Below are 26,486 nucleotides of genomic sequence, written 5' to 3' on the forward strand. Positions count from 1 at the left end.
AGGGAAGTACTCCAGCTACTTCTGCATTCTGAGAAAGGGAAGAATTCATTTCTGGGGGAAAATGTCATTGTTTTGCTTAGAATGACACAGCCCCTAGGTCATGAAAGGGAAGGCTCTAGGCTAAACTGATGAGAGAGAGGCTAAAGAAAAACAAATTGCTCTACATAATAAAATAATACAGCTATTTTAAGCTGTTCCTAGGTAGCTTAAGAGAGTAATGGCTTTCAATTTTGTTTTTGTTGTTAGGGGTGTGGGCAAATAGGGAAGGAAAGACTCCCAACACATGGAAAGAGATGTTGGAGGAAAAAAAGTTGATAAGAAGAGGAAATGAACTTGAATCAGGCCACTCTTTTTTGGAGCAAGAACCTGGAGGCTGATAGAACAACTCGACCAACAAAAGGGAGATATCCACTGTAGGAAATGCAGTTCCCGACCATTTTCTTGAGTTATTTCTTTAGAATCATAAGAACTACAAGTGATTTTACAGATTCTGGGCGAAGATCCCAAGCATCTAAACCAGGAGATACAGGGATCAAAAGTCAACATAGGCCCCACAGTCCTGCCAAGTTGGTGTTTCAAAGGACAGTTGTAACATCCTAACACTGTAGTGAAAGCAACAATTTCCACAACTTACAAAAAAGCACTCTTGCATAAACATTTTTATTTTCACCACCAAAATATCCTATGAGAAAGGTATTACCAACTCAACTCTATAACAGGGAAATTGAGGCTCAAAGAGAATGAAATGATACTGATAGCTAATAAGGAAGCCACAGAATGAGAACTAAAAGAAAAGCCTTTGCATTCCAAAAGCAGTGCTCTTTCTACATCAACACAGGTATGGAAAAGGAGTAAGAAAATAAAAGGGCATCAATAAAATTCTAATTAATTTTATCAGATTTCAGTAGCCAATACAGAACACCTGAGAGGTCAAAGAACAAAGCACTGCTCAAGACAGATTAGATGCTACTGCTAACTTTAAACCACTTCCCACTCAACAATATGAATATTCATTAATTTAATAATTAAATACTTACTTTTTATCTTATGCCAGTGCACTGACAAAAGCGAAGTTTCAGTAATTATAACTTGAACACTGTTCAATAATTGTTATCAATAAACGGTATAATGATATTCTTCCCTTGATGGTGAAGTGAAAGTTGCTCAGTTGTGTCTGACTCTTTGCGACCCCATGGACCATACTGTCTTCCTCTCTTCCCTGGTGTCTCAGCTGGTAAAAAATCTGCCTGCAATGTGGGAGACCTGGGTTTGATCCCTGGGTTGGGAAGATCCCCTGGAGAAGAGAATGGCTAACCACTCCAGTATTCTGGCCTGGAGAATTCCATGGGCTGTACAGTTCATAGGGCCATAAAGAGTCAGGCACGACGGAGCAACTTTCACTTCACTTCCCTTGATGGTAAGAACCTGATTCACTGCCATATTGGTTTGTGGATGTCATAAGCTGATGCCTTTCTTAAAAGAACAAACAGTATCTACCCTGAAAGACATTAATTACACTGGACACAAACCATCTGCCTACACTGCTTTTAAATTTGTAACCAGATAAACACAGAAGCCCATTCGTGACTTTTTTCACTCTAGACCACCCAAGGTAAGACAAAAGTCATAGCTGAGAAGTTGCCCAAGTACAGCTGAGCAATGACGCAGGTCAAAGTCATCACAGGAGGATGTGAGCCAGCAAAATCGCCCTATTAACAAAGGAAATAAAAAAATAACTTCCTCAACTTCTGTTCTGCCAGTCACTGTCTTTTGTCACTGGAGTTACTGGACAAGAAGTCAGCCCAGTGTGCCTTCCAAGTTCTGGTTCTGCCACTTGGTCAGTTTCTTCAACACTTTCTCCGTGCTTCAGTCTTCTCTTTATAGAATATAATGGTTTAACTACATGATCTCTAGAATCCTCTGTCAATCAGCAATCAGCGAAATACAGACTGTACACTCAAATTAGGATAATTCAAGGAGACTATTTACAGAGGGATGGGCAGGAGGTAGGGAAAGTACAAAGGACTGAGAAGCCACAGGAGAATCGCCATCTTGGGAAAAGGCAGGAAGAAGGAGGCAGTTACAGGACAGAAGGAAGGAGTCGTGTAGCAAGGGCCACCATGAGAGGAGCAGCGACTCCCCATCACAGGGTACAATCAGTGCCAGGTGACCACCCCGCAGAAAGGGCTGGATCTCCCTTTCATGTCCTCCACTGGACTTGCGGTTGGCTGAACCCAACCAGGAGCCAAAGAGCACATCCATTTTCCAGGGAAGGAAGAGACTGGAGAAGGATAGAGAGTAAGACCTGGAGACGGGAATCAGCACAGCTCTTTGAAGTTTTAACACTCGCTGATTCTGTTTGTCTGGCACTTTGAGGGGACAACTTGACCTCTTCTGACCACTGACATGCCAAACCCGGACCTTCTGGGCAGTCGGGAATGGGTACAGAGCAACATTCCCAGCAAGGTCAGCCCCTATCCTATCCCTGTACAGAATATTTCCGGGTCCTGATATCATGCTCCTAGGTGAACCCTGAAGGTCAGACATGTTATTTGATTTTCATCTTTAGGAGAGAATACATAATCTAAAAGGAATAGACCATATTTTCCATCTACTTCTTTGTGAAGCATAAGAGTTAAGATACCAACGCTGAAATCACATCAAATCAAACCCAAGTTTGATTCCAGGTTCTGATTCTGGGTAACTCGATTAAACTCTCTAAGCTTCTCCTTGTTTGTAAAATGGGGATAACAGAACCTACCATGTGACTGGGAAGATTCAGAGACGGTCAGCATGTAGCACAGGGCCTGAGTGATACAAGGCAACCTTTAGTCCTTCACTGGGTATTTATCTAATAACGTTTCTTGGGGAGTTGTTAATGACTATTACCTGAGTTATTTTCCTCCTCCTTCATTCTGACTCTGAAGGACTCCTTCAAATGACTTTCTAGGGTTCCCAAAATGCCAACAATCAATCACAGATTTTTACTGAGGCTACACATTAAACGAATTTGTTTGAAGAGTTATCACCTCAGACAAGACAAAATGAATAGCTTTCAGAGGAAAAATTGTTCATTTTGAAATCATAAATCTTACACATTGAAAACAAAATCAAACCCAAAGAAGATATAAATCAATCATCACATAATACCATTGAAAAATATAATTTAGAAAAAGGAAACTTGGATTCTATCAAAGGGATTAATTTTGTCCAGTGCCTTTAATGACTATATAATCCTATTTTTTAAAACTTTGGGGAACTTGGGCAATTATCTATAGAAACACAAAAATAACATAAGGATGGATAAAAGATCACTGTACAACAGAATGTGACCATACAAAACATCACGAGTACAGCAAACATCAGGTTTTAGATATCTAGCTGGGGCGTAGACAAGAAATAACTAAAGAGAATATTCCTGACACAGAAGCCAAGATTCAAAGACTTCACAGTTGAGCTGTACATGCTCATCTGGCCCATCCACACTTCCAGACTGTGTTCTTAGTCCTGGGCACTGGAAGAGGCTGAGGGTGAGAAAATCCTATTAGTCTTCCAGATACTGCTTCTGTTTTTGGAGTATCCAAGGTCTACTGGGGAGATAGACTCATAAACAACCATCCAGAGAACATGATGGACATGGTGCCATAACACAAATCAATATGGGAACATAAATCCAGGGGGAAGGAGAGTCTAAGTACTGATGGCTTTCTATATGTTAGCTTTGGGTATGTAACAAACTAATCTAAAACCCTATGGTTTAAACACTAGCCATTCGTCCAGCTAAATATCTGGTGGGTCAATGGGCCTGTCCTGGATCAAGCAAGATCGGTTCGTCTCAAGCGGATTATCTTATGTCTGTGTTCAGGTGATAGGTCTGCAGGTGCCTGAATAGTTTTGCATGACTTCATTCACCTGACTGGTAACTGGCAGCCAGGGAACTCAGAGGCCTAAGCCATGGGTCTCTCATCATCCAGACGGGGCTCCTTCACATAGGTTCCCTAAAGCAGCAAAAGAAGGCAAATTCTAAGTGTCTGTATACATCATGTTTGCTGAAGTCCCATCAGCCAAAGCAAGAAAGAAGATCAAGCCAAGAGTCAGTGTGGGAAGAGCTATACAGACACACTTGAAAGGCACACAGCATTGGGAAGAACTGGGAGCCATTTTTATCATCTATCACAAGGCTACCCACAAGCAACATTTGAGGGGAATGTAACAGTCTCCAAGGAATTCACCAGGGGAGGAGCTATTCCCTGGAAGAAAATCAAAACAGGAACCAGCATGGAAATGGAAAAATGCACCACAGACCCATCAAAAATGGATTAAGAGAGGTTCTGGAGGCAAGGTTAGACTTCATCACTTGATTTCTTTTTTGAGGAAATTTATTTGAAATATTCATGGCTGTAGTGGATCCCATCATACTGTCTCCAGTGTCTAGTCTTGTCCCTGGGGCTTGGTAGTTAACCCACTAAGGCTGCTGGGAATGTTTATATAATATATTCTGCAGGCAAAAACCTCATTACCTGACCATCCTTACAGGGAGACCTTAAAGAAAAAACAACCTGGAAATGAAATCCACAAGCAGCTTTGTAAGTCATGAGAAGCAGAACTGTGCCTTCAAAGACATAGAAAAAATGCGCCTGGTAGCTATAATGAGGTCCCCACTCAAGGGAGTAAGAAAACAAGACCCACCAAAGCAGAACTGAGTCATAAATCTTGTGGCTTCTATGTCCCTCTTTCATTTTCCCTCCCTGTTTCATACTTAATGTCTTAAATAGTCACAAATAGTCTTAATGTGTGTGTCTCATATGACACAAATATTCAATTTTCCCCAGCTTCATTCATTTATTGATCCACTTATCCAGAAAATATTTATTAAGACCTTTCACATATCAACAGAAGCTGGGAGCAGACAGAGATTTAAAAAAAAAAAATGCCTCTGTCTTCAAGAATGTAGCATTTGGGGTGTGGTGGACACAGAAATACAATCAACTACATTTCAGCCTGACGATCATAGAGAAGGAAGCTCAGAGTGCTAAGGGAGAGTCTGGGAGGTACATCTAAGCCAGACCAAGGTGTCAGGGACAGCCTCCTAGAAACCAGGCCATGTTAGCTTCGTCACGAAGAACACATGGGAAATAAGCAGAAAAGAGGAGGGCATTCCAGGCAGAGGAAATAGGATGTACTGAGACATGAAAACACAGGAAGACATGGAGAAAATGGAAGCAGCCCCAATACTTCCTGTGATACACAGGAGGTACACAGAGAAAGGACAAAAGCCGCAAACAGCTAGGATGTTATCTGGGGAGTGATGGTGCATCACAAACGCTCCCCTCCCCATTATCTAAAACGTTATATAAGGTACCAATTATTGATCCTTCTTGACTGATCCACTGAGCACAACTCAGCATGACTGAATTCAAGCCCCTGACTTGCCTCAAGCAGCATCTGAACTAAATCATGGAACTGACTTTGGCCCCTATTTCTGGCATCCTTGGACAGGTGCACCGGCAGGCTGGCACTCCCTGAAGCCTCGTCAAGATCCCATATAGACTCTTCCTGAAGCAAAGTTGGTTTACTTTTTCCTTTTAGGATGAAAGAGGAGAGTCAGAAAAGTCAGCAGTGAACCTTCCCATTCAAACAACTCTCCAATCCCAGACAGCTGCCCTGGGTGGCTGGTAGAATTCAATTCTCTAGCACATTAATATTATTAATATTAACATTACTAACATTAATAATAATAACTGCTTTCAATCAGTGGGTATTTTATGTAAGTCAGGCTCTTGGCTAAACCTTCATGTATATAATCTCATTTATACCTCACATTAACTCCATGGAGATATTTCTATCATACATGAGACATGAGATTTAGAAATAAGGTCTAGTAACTCACAGTTCAGTTCACTTCAGTTGTTCAGTCATGTCCGACTCTTTGCGACCCCATGGACTGCAGCACATCAGGCTTCCCTGTCCAGCACCAACTCTAAAGCTTGCTCTAACTCATGGCCATCGAGTTGGTGTTGCCATGTAAAACCATCTCATCCTCTGTCGTCCCCTTCTCCTCCTGCCCTCAATCTTTCCCAGCATCAGGGTCTTTTCCAACAAGTCACTTCTTTGCATCAGGTGGCCAAAGTATTGGAGTTTTAGCTTCTGCATCAGTCCTTCCAATGAATATTCAGGACTGATTTCCTTTAGGATGAACTGGTTGGATCTCCTTGCTGTCAGGGAATCTCAAGAGTCTTCTCCAACACCACAGTTCAAAAGCATCAATTCTTCAGTGCTCAGCTTTCTTTATAGTCCAACTCTCACACCCATACATGATGACTGGAAAAACCAGAGCTTTGACTAGATGGATCTTTGTTGGCAAGGTCACAGTCAGGTCACAGTTAAGACCTCTGTTCGCAAGGTCACAGTTAGGAGTTATAGAAATGGAATCTGGCTTCTGACTCTGGCCCTTCCCCAGTTCTATGGAAATCCTGGTCTAAACAACCAGCATCTCTGACCTTTCCTAACCCAAGCTCCCCTACTCTACTCCCAAGTTTAGCAGACTCATGTATTCATTCAAGGATATTTTTGCATTCCCACTAGTATACATGAGCCTACAGAAGATGAATCAGACACAGTCTTGAGCCTAAAGTGTTTCTACTCTAGTAGGATATTCATTAAGTCCATTGACCCATTCATTCAATTAATATGATTAAGCACCCACTGTGTGCCAGAAACTCTGTAAGCACTAAGAAAAATAGAATTTAAGACATGCACATAAATAATTATCATAAGGGTCACTGCAGCAGATACAAAGTTGAAATGTAGGTTTCCTGACTCTGAAAGCTAACCTTCAAAGAGCTGATTCCAGTCATTGCCTCTACTTCCTTCTCAATCTCTCTTCACTTCGCTCCATGTGGGCTTCCATACCACTTTTTCACTGAAACCACTCTTCTTAGGATCACCAGTGACTTCAAGGTCACCCAATTGACTGGCCATTTTGCTAGCCTTATCTTACAACTGTTTTTGACACAATTGATATTCTATCTTGTCAAAACATGTTTCCCTTAATTTCCATGATGGCACCTCCAGATGTACCTATTTCGCGTCCATGTTTTAAACTGTGCTGGCTCTTTCTCTTCTCTTTACCTCTAAATGTTTTACTTCCCTAAGAACTAGTAGCTGGACCCCACCCTATGGCTTTATACATCATTTCCAATGATGCTCAAATTTGTATCTCCAGTTCTACTTCTCTCTGGAATCCTAGACTCTTATATCCAAATGTCTATTGATATCAAACTTGTCATTCAAAACAGAACTCTTGGAAATGCAAATCAAAACTACAGTGACATATCACTTCACACCTGTCAGAATGGCCATCATTAAAAAGTCTACAAATAACAAATGCTGGAAAGGGTGTGGAGAAAAGCGAACCCTCTTCACTGTTGGTTTGGAATGTAAATTGGCACAGCTACTATGGATAACATACAGAGATTCCTCAAAAAAACTAAAAATAAAGTTGCCATATGATCCAGTAATCCCACTCCAGGGTACATTATCTGGGCAAAATCATAATACAAAAACAATACTGTACACACAGCATACAGTACTGTTCACAATAGCCAAGACATGGAAACAACCTGAATGTCCACCAGCAGATGAATGGATAAAGAAGATGTGGTACATACAGACAATGCAATGGTACTCAGCCATAAAAAAGAATGAAATAATGCCATCCACAGCAACATGGATGGACCTAGAGATTATCATACTAAGTGAAGTCAGAAAGAGAAAGACAATACCAAGTGACATTATGTACCTGAGGGATCTAAAACATGGCACATATGAACTTACCTATGAAACAGACATGAAGAAGAGACCTATGGTTGCCAGGTGTAGGAGAGAAGGACTAGGGGTTTAGGGTTGGCTAGATACGATGGCAGCCCACTCCAGTACTCTTGCCTGGAAAATCCCATGGATGGAGGAGCCTAGTAGGCTGCAGTCCACGGGGTCGATAAGAGTCGGACACGACTGAGCGACTTCACTTTCACTTTTCACTTTCATGCATTGGAGAAGGAAATGGCAACCCACTCCAGTGTTCTTGCCTGGAGAATCCCAGGGATGGGGGAGCCTGGTGGGCTGCCATCTATGGGGTCACACAGAGTCGGACATGACTGAAGCAACTTAGCAGATACAAACTAGTATATGGATAAACAACAAGGTCCTAGTGTATAGCAAGGGGAACTATATTCAACATCCTGTGATAAACCATAATGGAAAAGAATATAAAAAAGCATGTGTGTGTGTGTGTGTGTGTGTGTGTGTGTAACCAAATCACTTTACTGTACAGCAGAAATTAATACACTATAAATCAACTATACATCAATAAAATGAATCACAACTATATAAAATGAAACAAATAAATAATAGAATTGTTATTTTGTTCCATTGATCTATATTTCTGTCTTTGTGCCAGTATCATACTGTCTTGATGACTGTGGCTTTGTAGTAGAGCCTGAAGTCAGGCAGATTGATTCCTCCAGTTCCATTCTTCTTTCTCAAGACTGCTTTGGTTATTCGAGGTTTTTTGTATTTCCATACAAATTGTGAAATTATACGCACCTATGGACACCTTATCTTTGACAAAGGAGGCAAGAATATACAATGGGTTAAAGACAATCTCTTTAACAAGTGGCACTGGGAAAACTGGTCAACCACGTGTAAAAGAATGAAAATAGAACACTTTCTAACACCATACACAAAAATAAACTCAAAATGGATTAAAGATCTAAATGTAAGACCAGAAACTATAAAACTCCTAGAGGAGAACATAGGCAAAACACTCTCTGACATAAATCACAGCAGGATCCTCTATGACCCACCTCCCAGAATATTGGAAATAAAAGCAAAAATAAACAAATGGGACCTAATTAAACTTAAAAGCTTCTGCACAACAAAGGAAACTCTAAGCAAGGTGAAAAGATAGCCTTCAGAATGGGAGAAAATAATAGCAAATGAAACAACTGACAAACAACTAATCTCAAAAATATACAAGCAACTCCTACAGCTCAATTTCAGAAAAATAAATGACCTGATCAAAAAATGGGCCAAAGAACTAAACAGACACTTCTCCAAAGAAGACATACAGATGGCTAATAAACACATGAAAAGATACTCAACATCACTCATTATCAGAGAAATGCAAATCAAAACCACAATGACGTATCATTTCACACCAATCAGAATGGCTGCGATCCAAAAGTCTACAAGCAATAAATGCTGGAGAGGGTGTGGAGAAAAGGGAACCCTCTTACACTGTTGGTGGGAATGCAAACTAGTACAGCCACTATGGAGAACAGTGTGGAGATTCCTTAAAAAACTGGAAATAGAACTGCCTTATGATCCAGCAATCCCACTGCTGGGCATACACACTGAGGAAACCAGAAGGGAAAGAGACACGTGTACCCCAATGTTCATCGCAGCACTGTTTATAATAGCCAGGACATGGAAGCAACCTAGATGTCCATCAGCAGACGAATGGATAAGAAAGCTGTGGTACCTATAAACAATGGAGTATTACTCAGCCATTAAAAAGAATACATTTGAATCAGTTCTAATGAGGTAGATGAAACTGGAGCCTATTATACAGAGTGAAGTAAGCCAGAAAGAAAAACACCAATACAGTATACTAACGCATATATATGGAATTTAGAAAGATGGTAACGATAACCCTGTATGTGAGACAGCAAAAGACACACAGATGTATAGAACAGTCTTTTGGACTCTGTGGGAGAGGGCGAGGGTGGGATGATTTGGGAGAATGGCATTGAAACATGTATAATATCATATATGAAATGAATCGCCAGTCCAAGTTTGATGCAGGATGCTTGGGGCTGGTGCACTGGGATGACCCAGAGGGATTGTACGAGGAGGGAGGTGGGAGGGGGGTTCAGGATGGGGAACACGTGTATACCCGTGGCAGATTCATGTTGATGTATGGCCAACCAATACAATATTGTAAAGTAATTAGCCTCCAATTAAAATAAATAAATTTATTTTCAAAAATTAATAGAATTTTTTATTTTTACCACCAGTTCTGCAACTCTCTTATTTGGTCAACAGCATAACCATCGATCCCACTCCAGTGTTCTTGCCTGGAGACTCCCAGGGACGGGGGAGCCTGGTGGGCTGCCGTCTATGGGGTCGCACAGAGTCGGACACGACTGAAGTGACTTAGCATAACCATCAATTGAGCTGCTTGAGCCCAAAGCACAAGGTCATCTTTTATCCTTCTCTGTCGTCTAATCCCTCAGTCTGTTGGGTTATTCATGTCCAACTCTTGGCAACCCCATGTACTCAACGCCAGGCTTCCCTGTCCTTCACTATTTCCTGGAGTTTGCTCAAACCCATATCCATTAATGCCATCCAACTATCTCATCCTCTGTTGCCCTCTTCTCTTCCTGCTCTCAATCTTTCCCAGCATCAAGGTCTCTTCCAATGAGCCATCTCTTTGCATCAGGTGGCCAAAGTATTATAGCTTCAGCTTCAGCATCAGTCCTTCCAATGAATATTCAGGATTGATTTCCTTTAGGATTGACTGGTATGATCTCTTTGCTGTCCAAGGAAGTCTCAAGAGTCTTCTCCAGCACCACCATTCAAAAGCATGGATTCTTTGGCACTCAGCCTTCTTTATGGTCAAACTCTCACATCTATACATGACTACTGGAAAAACCATAGCTTTGACTACAAGGACCTTTGTTGGCAAAGTGAGCCCTCAGTTAGTCCTGTCAATGTACAGCCCAGATGTACCTCAAATCCTTCCACTTTTCTCCAACTTCACTCTTTTAATCTTCTTTTATCTTAACAATTACAGAAGCCTTCCCATTGGTCTCCCAACTTTCACTCTCACTCCTCTCCATTTTATTCTCCACAAAGTAACCACAAGGAACTATGAAGACTATAAACCAGATCATGTCACCCAAGACTTCAAACTCTTCAAGGGCTCCACTTTATTTCGAATAAAATCCACTCTCTTTACCTGGCCCAAACCTCAATACGACTGTGACCACTGCTCTACTGTCATCTCCTTCTGGGCTTCCCCTTGAACTCTCTACTCCCGTCACACTGGTCCAGGGCCTTTGCACCAGCTGCTGCCTTTGCCTAAAATGTTCTTCCTCCTGATCTTCTCACAGCCAGATCCATCACATAACTTTACACCTCAATGTATATGTCACCTCCTCAGGATCACCCACTGTAACACATCATCCTGTTCTAATTTTTCATCTGGCACTTATCACTAATGAATCAGTGTGCATGTGTGAATGAGGCTTTTTTTAGTATATCTGTTCCTTACCTATTTATTATTACTCAAATACAAAATTCAAGACAGCAAAGGCCTTATGTGCTTTATTTAGGATAAACAAGAGTAACCAATGAAGACTAAGTAATCAATAAATACTGAAGATGTGAATAGATGAATCCCCTAGGATTCCCTTAACTTAAAAAAGGGCAATTTTTCTATGTTAAGAAATTGCTATCAGAAGACTATCACCTTTGTTACCCCGAAAGGAACAGAGTGGTAGAAGCCTGCGGTCTTCAGAAAACTGTCAACTATGAAACTGTGAGGCAATCTATTTCTCAAAACAGGAGATTCTGCAAAGACTTCTCTTGAGAATATCAGAGACGTCTTCAAACCAAATGTATAGAATATACATTTCCCCAAAATAAAATTCTGAAATATTCAGGCAGCTGGGCTGGATTGATGATAGATAGCTTAAAGCATGCCATTTAAGTCTCCACATGCCTGACTATAAATATTGATAGCCCCCGTGAGGTGGATGGTTCTGCCTGATGTTCCAGATAAAAGAACCATTTGGAAGGAAGAAAGCTATCCAGCTGCCTCCCTTTGACAGAGTGGGAAATATTATCAGAATGCCCAGAAATACAGAATTTGAATCAGAACAGAGGCCAGGATGAAAGTGAGAATACAAACTGGCTAAACAGGCAAAAATAAAGCTCCCCAAATAGATGCACTGGAGATGCTCCCCCAAAGGCCCACAGCTGCTCAGCCCCCGGGGGCTGGCATCCTGTTCTTCAACAGGCAACATCAGAAGCATGAGCACGTAGGTCCGACCTCGCAGCCCTCGTTTTGCAGCAGTCTTAACAAGAATTCTTCAGGCACAGAGAGGATGCTCAAAAACAGACCATAGAGTACTGGGGGTTTTATCGATGGAAGTGCTCAAACCACCCAATTGTTTGCAACCAGAAGCTATGTGATTCACGAATCCCTTCAAGAAAGGTCATACCACACAGGGATTGACTGAAAAGGAATATGTACAACCTAACTTTTTAAAGGTACAAATGTTCTGGTATGTGAAAAAAATAATTTATGCTCAACTAGATAACCTCTTGAGGACGAGGCTGTGTCTTTATACACCTTTGTATCCGACAGTACTTAAATACCCAGTAGGCAAACAAGGGTTTGCTTAGTAAATAAACATCACCTTCACCATCCCCTCTAACCTGCTTGCCCATGTACCCTCTACCTGTTACCTCCCCTCCCTTTCTTCTTCTCTCTCTCCATCCATATCAACTCCCACTTACCTACCCCTCTTTTTACCCTCCGCCTTTACACACACATACATACATACTTGGCCTCTTTGTTAGGGCCTCTTGCTCAGATTCCAACTTAAATCTTTGAAGGGAAGTGCTAGTCGCTTCAGTAATGTCTGACTCTTTGTGACCCCAGGGACTGTAGTCCACCAGGCTCTTCTGTCCATGGGATTCTCCAGGAAAGAATATTGGAGTGGGCTGCCATTCCCTTCTCCAGGGGATCGTCCTGATTTAGGGATAAAACCCAGCTCTCCTGCATTGCAGGCAGATTCTTTACCATCTGAGCCACAAAATGGATCTTAATATTCCATAATATTTCACAGTGACCTCACCTTAACTGTAACCCAAGAGTTAATGGATGCACTGGAGTGAGGGAATGCCCTGGGCCAACGCTAGAGGAAAATGTGCCAGAACACGTCTGGTCACTGTCCCTGTCTGAGCAGCAGGAGAAAATACCTTCTATCACTTGGCACATTCAGAAATGATGTTCAGAAAGCCAATACCCCTCTGGGCCTCAAAAGAGGGGGACTCACCCCCCGACAAATGGGATTCACAGCTTGCTCTTGGGCAAGCTACTGCACCTCTCTCAGCTTCCCTTTCCTCATCCAGCAGGAGCAGTGGGCATGAGAGTGCCCACAGAGTGGTCATGGGAATGAAGTGAGTTGTACCACATTAAGCTCTTGGCACTGGGCCTGGCACGTAGTATGCACTCAGTAAATGATCCTGTAACCGTCAGTTACTGTGCTCCCCACCTTGGGTACCACTATCATGCCTGACACCTATGGCTTTCCTTCTGGGTTGCATTAGCTCAGTCAAAATATGTTTTATTCATTGAAATAGAAAGAGTCTGGGATTTTTGTTTCATTGTGCCTGCCTTTTCACACTGCTTCATGGCACAGCAATGGTGATAATAAAAAGCTGACTCCTGGGCTCTAAGCTGCTAAATTTTTTGCATCACTAGGGCTTTGTTTATGTCAGTGTTCTGCACATGCGTGGAGAGCAGAAAGTGACTCACCAGTTTACAATGCTTAATGGGATGACCCCTCAGGACTGTCCACACTGCTTCTGTTTCATCACACAATCTCCCAACCCTAATTTGGTTTCCAAAAAAACTTCCCCAAGAGGAATATATTTCATAAGAAGCTAGAGAATAAGAAGGCAAGGCCAGATACTTGGGAATCAGAGGTACCCACCTTCCCTCCCCTCCTTCCTTCCTCCGTCAGTCAATCCATATGGATTAACTGAACACCTACTATGTACCAACTATTATGCTGGGGGCGGGGCGCACAGTCTCCAATAAGAGAGACCTTGGTCCTGCCATGTCTGCTGTACGGACAATCCCGCAAATCATGAATCCACTACAGTTAATTTAAAACCGGTAATTACAGACCGAGGTGAGTGCAAGGAAGAAAAACTGCAGGGAGTTATAAGACTAAGATAGTCTGGGGATTCTCAGAATGCTTCCATGAGGCAATAACATCTAGTCAAGGACCTGTCTGAAGAGTGATAAGAATTAACTCGCCCAAGAGGCACATACGAGTGTCAGGGTGTGGGGTGGGGAACAGGCAATAAAAAGACTTGTGAAGTCCCTAAACAGCAAAATGTGAAGGAAGTCAAAGAAGCTCAGAGTTGCCAGAATATGGGGGGAAGAGAGACAGGGGGAGGGAGAGAGATGATCTATAAGATAGAGAATTGAATTGAATCAAACCAAATCTTGGGTAGAAGTCGGCAAACTCCAGCAGCGTTAAATCTGGTCCCTGCCTGTTTTTGTATACCAGCCCCCATCAGCTAAGAATGCTTCCATATGTTTTAATAGTTGAAAAAAATAAAAAGAATAATATTTAATAACATTGTGAAAATCATATGAAATTCTAATTGCAGGAGCCATAAATAAAGTTTTATTGGAACACATCCATGCCTGTTCATTTACATACAGTCTACAGCTGCCTTCATGCTACAGAAGCAGAGCTGGGGAGTTGCAACAGAGACCATATGGTACACAAACCCAAAATATTTACTATCTAGCCCTTTACTGAAAAAAAAAAAAAAAATGCCAACCCCTGATCTAGTAAGATACACAGAAATTAGATTACAAAATCTTTTAAATTATATTAAAAATTTAGCATCTTATCCCCAAAGCAGGGGAACTCATTAACCCACTAAAGAGTTTGAAGAGGAGAACAGCATAATTCAGTAGTGCCCAAACCTGGCTGCACACTGGACTAACCTAGGAAGCTTCCAAAATATAATGCATAAGTTTTGCCCGCAGTGTTGTACATCAGCTGGGTTTGTGCATGGCCTCGGTATGGGTTTTGGAATTTTTGGAAGATTCCAAGGTGATTCTGATGTGCAGGTAACTTTGGGAACCATGGATAAAATCACATCTACATTTTTATAAGATCACCCTAACTCAGGGCTTCTCCCTCTGGCTGGATACACATTAGAATCACCTGAGGGATATTTTCAAACACACTGATGCCCAGGCCCACTCCACACCAGGATCTGTAGAGACGGACTCCGAGCCCTGCTATATTTAATTGTCCAGATGATTCTAACATATAGCCAGGGTTACACACTTTGTTATCAATGTGTGGCAAGAGTAGATACAGGGAGAGTCCTGGGTGGCTACTTCAAGGGGTCCAAGTGAAAAATGACAGAGACTTGGGTTGAGTTTCTGGTCCTGGGAGTGGGGAGAAGAAAAGTGAAGGGACAGTCAGTAGGATCTGGTGATGGGCTGGTGACAGTGAGCAGTTGGGTGGGAAATTTCAAAGGTGATACCTAAAAGTCTAGCAAAAAAAATGGGTGTAGCCTAATGCCATTTACTGGGATGGGAACCTTGTAAGAGGAACAAGTTTAGGGGGTAAGAACATTAGTTCTATTATTCTGACATCTTGTTGAAAGAGAGGATACCTATGATGGAGTTAAGTCAGATTGAGGCTATAAAGGAGGCTGGGGTCAAATTACAAAAGGCCTTGAATGCTATACTCACAATATCCTCCTCCTTCAGCAAGCAATGGCTACAATGTAGTAAAGGAACCCATAAGGGCTTTTGATTCAGTTGGTGTTTCTGCTCTATACAGTGTATATGTTTCCTCAGCTTCCTCATCTACAAAATGGGTTTGGAAATGTTCATACTCTGTCTCCTATACCTTTGGCCAGCAGACCTCAATGACAGCAGAGGCCCCAGTAAACACCCTTACAAAGGTGTTATGAAGATTAAATGAGATATTATGTGTAAAGTCTCTATGAATTTATGTAGCACAGAAGGCCCTTATCCCTAAATGTCCATTCTAAGATGAATGGATAAAGAAGATATTGTACACACATACAATACAGTACTGTGCTGTGTTGTGCTTAGTCGATTCAGTCATATTCAACTGTTTTCGACCCCATGGACTGTAGCCCGCCGGCTCCTCTGTCCATGGGGATTCTCCAGGCAAGAATACTGGAGTGTGTTGCCATGCCCTCTTCCAGGGGATGTTCCCAACCCAGGGATCGAACCCAGGTCTCCAGCATTGCAGGCGCATTCATCTGAGCCACCAGGGAGACCCAAGAATACTGGAGTGGGTAGCCTATCCCTTCTCCAGGGGAACTGCCTGACCCAGGAATCAAATAGGGGTCTCCTTCATTGCAGGCAGATTCTTTACCAGCTGAGCTACCACCTGGCCATAAATAGAATAAAATAAATAATTCCATCTGGAGCAACATGGATGGGTCTGGAGATTACCGTACCAAGTGAAGTAAGTCAGAAAGAGAAAGACATACACCATAAGATATTACATATATGTGGAATCTAAAATAAGACACCAATTAACTTATCTATGAACAGAAACAGACTCACAACAGACTTGGGGTTGCCGAGGGGGAGGGAGAGTTGCAGAGAGATGGAGCGGGAGTCTGGGATAAGCAGATGCAAACTATTACATATAGAATGGATAAGCAACAAAAGGGGCTGTTGCCCAGCACAGGGAACTATATTCAATATTCTAAAATAAAACAGAATGGAAAAGAATGTTTAAAAACAGTAATCATTATTCCCAAAGGAGAATGGCACAGTGACACCTCACAATGATGCTTCAGGAAATATATAGAACATTAGTGTGAAGGATACACATATAAGAAACGGGCACTAAGATTTAGAAGTTGTGACACACGACGTAACAATATCTGTTCAACCACTAGTAAGAAGTCAGGGACGTGCAATCCGGTAGAGTCCATAACCCTTCAGGGTCCCCGCAACCCTCCCCGTACAGTTCTCCTCCTCCTCCAGCATGGCCCTGGTTGTCCCTCTAGCCACTGTACTCACTATCCAGTTGACAAGATGGAGGGAAAAAAAAAACAAAAAAGGATTCTATCAACTCTTAAAGAATATACACATGCTGAAAATTAATTTTAGAGATGATCAAGGATGACTTCCTTCAAAGAGAAAGGGGATCCAGAGAAGCCAGACGGCACCCTGCACTGCTGACTGCAGCAGAATTAAAGCCAAGAGCAGAACTCAGATCACTGAGGCGAATGAGTCATGGCGCCTGGCGAGGAAGCAAGGCTTCAGCCAGACACCAGTCAGAATTAAAGATTGTGGCTCTTGCAAATTAGCCAGAGGAGTTCCTGTAACTGTGGACAATCCAAAGACGAGCCCTGCCCTCACACATGAGGCTGAAAACCACCAGATGCTGACTGCATTAAAACAGTAACTGCATCTGCCCTGATTAACCATACATCCGATGTAAATCCTGAACACCTCACAAGGTGTCATCAAATAAATACTTCTGTCCCTTTAAAATATAGATGTAGGAAGTAGCCTAAAATATACATGGATATTTTCATAGTAACTTTTAGAGAACCCTCAAGACACCTTGCCTGCATCCACCTCTACAGGCAAGAGAGAAAACATTACGCCACCTCAAAAGCATGCCTCTCTGATCATCATGTTTCTTCCCACCTAGAAGTAATTAATCACTACCCTTGTTCTCATGATGTATAATTCCTTCCTTTGCTTTATATTTCCATTTCTATGTATCTCCAAATAATGTTGCTTGTTTCTATTTTCACATGAATAGAATTACATTATATGTGTTCTTTTTACTCTGTTTCTTCTGCTCAGCATCATGTTTGTGGCTTCAAAGCATTATATTCATGGGTGAAAGGCCACAATGTCTAAAATTTGAGTTAAAATACTGTGAGGAAGGAGTTGCAAAGTAAACATTAAATACTTTGTGATGGATAGATTAGGCTCTTTATACTAGACTCTTAGCTCTTACATTTTAAGTTTCAAAATTTTTATAATAAAAATTTGCTTAAATTACTTTGTGAGATTCCTTTTACTACAGCAATTTTCAGTGCTGTATAGCAACAGTTTTCTAAGTAAGGTCTCAAAATCAAGAGCATCAGAATCATTTGGGAATTTGTTTGAAATGCAAATCACTGGGTTCCACCCTAGACTTACTGAATCAGAAGCTCTTGGAATGAGGCCCAGTAATCTGTGTGTTAATAAACCCTCCAGATAGTTCTGATGACACTCAAGTTTGATAATCACTACTGAAGAGTATTCTATTATGTAAATGCTCCACAGCTTATCCATTCTACTATTGATATATTTATATATTAATATATTTCAAATTTGGGGGTTTCAAATTTGTGAATATTATAAATAGTTTGTACAAGACTTTTGGTGACAAGAGTCTCCCTGACATATACCTACTGCTACAATAACAGAATCGTAGGGTATACATATTAATATTACCTAATAATGCCAACTATTTTCAAAGTGGTTCACCAATTCACGGTCCCACTAGTAATGTACAAAGGTTCCCTCTGCTCTACATACTTGCCAATATTTGGTATTTTTCAGATATTTTCACTGCTGCCATTTTATAGGGTTAAGCAAGTTTAAGCTTTCCAAGTTGGGATCAAAAAACATGTATTAGGGAATAGAACTCCAGACATGGAATCATAGTATTGCAACTATATTAGTTGGTGGATCTGCATGGAATAAGCCTGACATAGAAAGAATCTGGCATGATAGAGAAACTGAAAAAGGCCAATATGATTATACTACGAAAAGGAAGGTGAAATACAGTACAAAATGCTGTTGGAGGTAAGAGAGGAACAAATCAGGGACCCTGTAAGCATGCTGAAGACTTTGAATTATATTCCTAGTGAAACCAAAAGCCAATGAAGGTTTTTAAGCAGGAAATTTACATGGCTATATTTCTACATCTGTATATTTAAAATCTTTCAGGCACACACCCAATTCTCCCTATAATGGAGTTGCTTAATGCTTCAGACTATGCTTCTGCTAAAAACAACTAGAATAGTTGGATAAAGCACAAATACATACATACACCTGCTTAAAGGCATAACAGAGTTTTTGAGACAACCAGTAATTGAGGGGACAAACCCTAGGATAAGAGAACCACAAAGAGATGAGCCAAAATTCTGCAGTCATTCTTTCCCTTGGGACATTTGCCTAAAGTAGGGGAGGGGTAAGGGGCTGAGGATCCAGGCAAACAGCCTCAACACAGTTGCTATTAAGAGGCAAAAATACCAGAAGATATTTCAGCAGTCTCTTGAGGAAAGAAAGACAAAACTTAAGAGCTCTGAGATGCCAAGATCCAAATAAAAAAGAAGCAGAAAACTAAGCCCAGCACTTGGCTGGTATTCCCCTCTAGACATCTGCTCAGTTCTAAAGCTGTGCAGGGCAGGAGGCTAAGAAGCCAAGGAGAAGGCTCCCAAAAACACTTTCAGCGAGAATTTTGATAGTCTCACGCTGCTGAGGAGAGAAAAGACGTGTGGACTAGCCAGGGGAGAAGTCACTGAGAACACCCTACGCTCTTAGCTGCAGTTCCAAGAAGGCTACAACCTAGAAAGAGGCATCGGCAAGTGGCACACACAGCTTTATCAAAACTAAAACAATGCCTATGGTCAGCTAAGTCACTAGCTGGATTATAATAATCAGTCCCCCAATGTGCATGCCTGGAAGTTTTTTCTCTGGAGATAAAATCACAGACAACATTCACAATTTTTCATACAAAATGTTGAGTATACAATCAAAGTTAATTAAACATGTCAAGACACAAAGCACAAACCCAGAGGGGAAAAAAAAACAGATCACAGACAAAGAAACCACAAGTGATTCAGGTATTAGAGTTAGTAGGAAAAGAGTCTAACTATGATTAATATATAACTATGATTAATATATTACTACAGATGGTGACTGCAGCCATGAAATTAAAAGACGCTTACTCCTTGGAAGGAAAGTTATGACCAACCTAGATAGCATATTCAAAAGCAGAGACATTACTTTGCCAACAAAGGTTCGTCTAGTCAAGGCTATGGTTTTTCCTGTGGTCATGTATGGATGTGAGAGTTGGACTGTGAAGAAGGCTGAGCACTGTAGAATTGATGCTTTTGAACTGTGGTGTTGGAGAAGACTCTTGAGAGTCCCTTGGACTGCAAGGAGATCCAACCAGTCCATTCTGAAGGAGATCAGCCCTGGGATTTCTTTGGAAGGAATGATGCTAAAGCTGAAACTCCAGTCTTTTGGCCACCTCATGCGAAGTGTTGACTCATTGGAAAAGACTCTGATGCTGGGAGGGATTGGGGGCAGGAGGAGAAGGGGACGACAGAGGATGAGATGGCTGGATGGCATCACTGACTCGATGGATGTGAGTCTGAGTGAAATCCAGGAGTTGGTGATGGACAGGGAGGCCTGGTGTGCTGCGATTCATGGGGTCGCAAACAGTTGGACACGACTGAGCGACTGATCTGATCTGACGATTAATATATTTAGAAATATAAGAAGAAAGTGGAAAAATTCATAAAAGGCAAAGAATTTCATCATAGAGTTAGAATCAATAAAAAGAATCAAATGCAAAAACTAGGATCAAAAATAATTTCTAGTACTGTAAAATTAAAACTACTGAGCAACATATTAGACATAGCAGAAGAGATGATTAATAAATAAGAAGGTAGGTCAAAATTCTTCAAAGCTGAAGCACAAAGAAAAGCTAAAATGGAAAAGAAAGAAGAATGTAAGATACACGTGTGATAAAGGAAAAAGACCTAAATTATGTAAATGAAGACATAGAAAAAGAGAGAAAGAAGGGGCAACAAAAGTATTTAAAGAGATACAACCAAGTTAGAGATAGCAATGCACAAACACAAAAGTTACTAAGAACTTCATCAGGGTTGACAGCAAATCTACAACAGAAAATAATCAATAATGCCAAACCTAGGGACATCATAAAAATATGGATAAAAACTAAAGGCAAGAAAATCCTAAAAGTGACCAGAGGTTAAAAAAAAACACAGTATCTTCATAAAAGTATTAATAATGTTGGTTAATGACTGACTTTTCAACAGAAAGGATGGAAGCCTGAAGACAATGGAATAAGATTTTTAAAGTGCTGGGAAAAAACCTTCAATATATTAATAGAATGACATACTTAGAGAAAATATCATTCAAAATGACAGTAAAATTAAGATATTTTCAGATAAGTAGAAACTGAGAGGATCTGTCAGCAGTAAACCCTCACTTTGAAAAAATGCTAATAAAAGTATAATGGGCATAAGAAAATGATCCCAGATGAAGGCATGGTAATGTAGGAAAAAAATAAAGAACAATGGAAAAGGTAAACATGTAAGAATGAATATTGATTGTTTAAAGTAACAATAAAAACTCTAATACATTTTTAAAATGTGTATTGTAGATTAAAATGCATCTATAAAATGAAAGATGTGAGAGGGTATATAAAATTAAAATGCAATAAGGTATCTTATTATCCAGTATTACATTTACCTGAAAGAAACGAAAATATGTACACAAAATGATTTATACATTATATATTTATAGAAGAACTGTTAGTAAAAGGCTTCCCAGGTGGCGCTAGAGCTAAATAATCCACTTGCCAATGCAGGAGATGCAAGAGACATGGGTTCAATCTGTGGGTTGGGAATGATCCCTGGAGTAGGAAATGGCAACCCACTCTGGTAATCTTGCCTGGAAAATTCCATGGACAGAGGAGCCTGAAAGGCTACAGGGGCCTGAAAGATTACAGTCCATGGGGCCATAAAAATTCAGACACAGCTGAGCACACACACACTTACCCAATTCCTATATCCATGGTTAGTGACAGGTACAAACTGAAAACAATTCAAATGTGCATCTGCAGGCGAACTGATAATCAAATTAAATGGATTAAAGGAAAAAAAGGAACAAAATAGGGACAGACTGAAAACTCCTGACGAATCACATTTACAGGTTTAGAGTGAGCAAAAGATGCCAGGTTTACAAGTACACAGTATACTATTCCATTTTGTGAGGTTTTGACCAAGAGAAACTAGTTTATGATGCTAACAATCGGGATAACTGTTATCTTTGGGAAGAATATAAACTGGGAACGATTAAGAAGGGACCTCTGGCTGGTTAGTAATGTTCCACTTCTTGATCCAGTTACATTCATGGGTTCACTTCATGGAAAGGGATCAAGCTTCACATTTAGGATTGTTCATTTCTCTATATGTATTTCCAAAAAAAACAGAAAGTTACACACAGGATAACAAGACTGTATCAACCACTAAAATATAGCTTGACCAGTATCATCAATACACGTTACTCCCTAATTATCCCCACCCCCACCCTACTAGAGATAACTACTCTCATAAATTTGGTGCTCACCATTCTTCTGCACTATCTTATATTTTGACTGCTTATATATAAGTTCACCTAAATATATAGAATTGTTTTGCATGTTTTTAAACTTTATATAAAAGATCATTTGATTTCTGTTTTTAAAAGATCATTCTAAAAATAGCACAAGGAAACTTCCTAGTATGACAAAATAATCTATATATTATTTGGAGTGTTGGTTAAATGTGTAAAAACATTTGTCAAAGCACATCAAAATGTACATTTAGTATCTGTGCATTTCACTACAGGTAAATGTTACCTCACTTAAAACCACTTTTTAAAAAACAAATCATTCTAGCATTTTCATAGGCAATGGATGAGAAGTGAAATCAGGAAGGCCAGTTAAAATATTACAGTAGACCTGGTGAGGGCCAAACTCATCTCTCTGAGAAGTAAGGAACTAAAGTCAGGTTGTGGTCATAGTTCTTTGAACAGCTTAACCGTGAAGTGGAGGGCTTCCCAGGCGGTTCAGACAGTAAAGACCCTGTCTGCAAGGCAGGAGATCCGGATTCAATCCTTGGATAGGGCAGGTCCCCTGGCGAGCGAATGGCAGCCCACTCCAATATTCTTGTCTGAAGAATCCCCTGGAGGAGGAGGAGTCTGGTGGGCTACAGTCCATCGGGTCACAATGAGTCAGAGACAATTGAGCAATAATCCCTCCACTTCCCACTGTGAAGTGAAGCAGTGACTGGAGGGAGGGATGAGTCCAAAGAGAAGTTCTCAAAAACAGAAGATTAAGCCTGACCCTATTGAGAGGCAACACAGAAGACAAAGGAGAGATGAGGGGTTAAGGGTTGGGTCCTCCAGAAGGTGAGAGGGGATGGGATGGTCTGGTCTCTGCTGGGACACAATGCCTTCTTGCTTTTAACTAGAAGGAAGTAAAGGTACAGATGCAGGAAAAATTGTTTGGTGATTGAAAGACAAAGGAGTTTCCATTCAATGGCTGCTACGTCTTCAATGATCATGGGTCATTACTGATATAGGGTGGAGACTGGAGTGTTGAAGCTTATGAAAAGGGGCATGAAATTCCATTGGAAAAGGCTGGGAAAGCATCCCAACATGGTGGGGAAAGATTAAGAAAAAATCTAAGGTTCTATTTTGCAAGGCTAAGTGTCCAACAGGTATCCAGATCAAAAACAGGAACAGTATTATTCATCTTTGCCTATGCTTCATGAAGCACAGGATAACAAATATTAGGTACATGAAAGAATGAATTAATGAAAATTCAATCTTTTCATATTTTCTTAGCACCTTTTTATATTGTTGGCCATATTCTATGATGTAAGTGAAGAAAAAACAGAAATAATGTACCTTAGCAATCAATCGCTATCAAACACATTTTCCTGTTCCTCAGTTTTAGTTCTGTTTGTTCTTGGAAGAAAAACAATCTGTGTCTTCCAATGTTACAAATTCTTCATTTTATCAAAAAATGACGTGTTCATCCTCTAAAACAACTGTTCAGCAGAATTCACCAATGGGGCAATTTTCATTAAAAAAAAAAAAAACCTAAGAGATAAACTCTGCATCCCTATATTAACACAACTTGTGCCAATCATAAGGATATATATAGTTGAAGAAGAAATTAGACGCTCTTGCCAAGAAGGATTAACCTGTCTCTGTATTGGAGATGTTCCTGCTGCTGCTAAGTCGCACATGCATCATGAGTAAAGAAAGCCTTTAGCTTGTGTACAGTAATCTCAGGGTGACCCCAGCAAACAATAAGCACACTGTGCCGTTTGTTTATCATTTATCAATTGTGAAATTGAAAACAAAGATTATAAATGCATTACTTGCAGTCGAAATTATTTTTATTACACTAAGCTCCATTGAAAAGGGCTCCATTCATACAAGAAGCACAGTTTGGGCTGGATGAACAGTCAGATTTTTACACTTATAATTCAAGCATCTACTTACTACGTATATTGAGTGCACTGTCCTAGTTCCTGTTGCCACAGTCAGACTATAAATGCGTATTTGCGGTCATGCTTAACTACAGTAATTCAGAACTTCAACTGTCAAGTTTGGAGCTAATATTCTCACGTAGGCAGTTCATGTTCTACTCTTAAAAATAATTCCTTGTTTGCTATCGGAAGCTCCTAATATAATACACAAAATAGCAGGATCAATTTTTTAAAATAATCTATATCTTTAACTAAATGTACTTTTTTCCCTGAAAATATCCCCTTCCTTCAGTAACTGTAAACCCTGGTGAAGCAGTAAAACAGCAGAACATATTAAATATATACAAAACACACACAGAGAAAACAGCCGTGTTTACAGGGAGGAAAAGAAGGAAAATCTCAGTTTTGTGCTAACTATCCTTTGAGACATTTTTTTAAGTGTGGAGGCACCAATTATTTCTCCTTTGCTGGAAGGTCTACACATTTAAAGGTTCCGTAGGTCCACTAAGAAAATAAGCAACTGTTTCTCTGTATCATTAAACACAACAGGATACCAGTCCTGTGCCGATTTTAAAACACTAACAAAATTCTAACTGTGAATATTAAGATTTAACATTTCACTTTCGAGAGAAGTAAAGAGTTGTTTTGTCTACAAAGAGCATTAGAACCATACTCCAAATTGCCAATTGCACAATATCTTTAGCACTGAAGGCCAGCTCCATTGCAGAATCTTGTAATGCTCGAGTCTGAAGAAACCTTGCAGGTCTCCTATTCCAATCTGACACCCAAGACCGGAATTTTTTCCTCAGCATCCCTGACAGATGGTCAATCTCTGTTTCAATTACTCCAGTGGGGGAGTTCTCAAGAGAAGATTCCCAAGGGATATGATGAAATGCTAGAATCAACCATTCAGACAGGGAGTACAGCTCCAGTAAGCCTGTAGATACAGACAGCGTTGCCAGGCACTAAAACCAGACTTCCAAAAGAAAGTGATTCAGAATCAGCAACGTTAAGACATGGAGACCCCCCAATCCTGGGACCACCCTAGGTCTTTTTATTGGCCTGGGAAGTAGCCTCTACAATCTGGGAAGCAAGGTGGCTTTTCTCCTGCTGGTTTCTTAAAGAACTGATTCTTTCAGGCTCACAGCAAGGGTTTGTTAGCTAGCCTCAGAGAGGATCAAATTTCTTCCTTCTGAAAACCAAGCCAGGGGACCCCCCTGGTGGAATTGCTAATGCTTAAAATACTCCTAACTTTGGTCTTAAAATTCTCACTACAATAAACCAGGGCATTTCAAGCTCTTCTTTTAAAGGTATATACAGGCTAAGCTGTAACTGAAGTAGCTTGGTTGGTGTAGGGTTGACGTGTGGGGGTTGATGGTTTAAGCGCAGCCCTTCATCCCGCCGTGAAGTCTGGTTTATCTGACAAGGAAAGGCGAGCGCGCGGGGCTAAGCTGCCAGCACACCCACTGCCGGACCCCGTCACAGGGCTGCCCGGCCCTTACCTGTCGATGCTGATCACGCACAGGGTCATGATCGAGGCCGTGCAGCACATGACGTCCATGGCGATAAAGACGTTACAGAAGAAATGGCCAAAGATCCACTTGCCCCCAATGAGGTCGGTGACGCTGACGAAGGGCATGACCGCCACGGCCACCGAAAGGTCGGCCAGCGCCAGGGACACGATCAGGTAGTTGGAGGGCTGCCGGAGCTTTTTGACGAAGCACACCGAAATCACCACCAGGCAGTTGCCGGCGATCGTCAGCAGCGTGATGAGCGTCAGGATGGAGCCGATCACAACTTTCTCGGCTCTGCCGTAGTTGATCTGCTCCCAGCAGCCGGAGGTATTGTCCCGCGGCGTGTCCCGGGTGGGCCCGGGGCTAGCCGTCACCTCCACGACCCCGTGCAGCAGGTGAGGCGCCCAGGAGCCCGCGACCGGGCCGGCGCCGTCGGGGCTCAGGTCGGGCAGCCCGCGCCCCACCTCCGGCAGGAAGAAAGAGCGGAGGTGCCCGTAGAGGTCCGGGCGGCCGCTGCTATTAACGTCCATCATCGTGCCTCTGTGCGCCGCTGCCCATGGAGCCGGCGCCCCCGCCACGCGCTGCGGCTGCCGGCCCGGGGGCTTCACCTCGCCGGTTCCGCTCCGCTCGGCCCAGCCATGAGGCCCACGCTGACCGCAGGGGGGCGCCCCGGCTCGGCCTCACGGCTCCGCACGTCCGGGTCCCGCAGCCGCAGCGGACAACACGGGAGCGCGGCCGCCCCGGGGACTACTTGCAGGAGGCGTCTCCAGCACCCGACGGATGCCC

General features: G+C 41.6%; 1 protein-coding gene across 4 annotated transcripts in view; it reads right to left on the reverse strand.

The window, feature by feature from the left end:
• Positions 1-26,244, reverse strand: part of HTR7 (5-hydroxytryptamine receptor 7) — a 97,562-nt gene extending 71,318 nt beyond the window's left edge. For all 4 annotated transcript variants that reach the window (XR_815622.4, XM_005225424.5, XM_059881983.1 and 1 more), the window contains exon 1: positions 25,689-26,244. Coding sequence is in view for 3 of the 4 variants with exons in the window: in XM_005225424.5 (XP_005225481.1) it covers positions 25,689-26,233 (545 nt within the window). In the remaining variant the exon portion in view is untranslated. The remainder of the gene's footprint in view (positions 1-25,688) is intronic.
• Positions 26,245-26,486: the final 242 nt, after the last annotated feature.

This window comes from Bos taurus, chromosome 26 (assembly GCF_002263795.3).
Source record: "Bos taurus isolate L1 Dominette 01449 registration number 42190680 breed Hereford chromosome 26, ARS-UCD2.0, whole genome shotgun sequence".
In the NCBI taxonomy this organism is placed as follows: Eukaryota; Metazoa; Chordata; class Mammalia; order Artiodactyla; family Bovidae; genus Bos; species Bos taurus.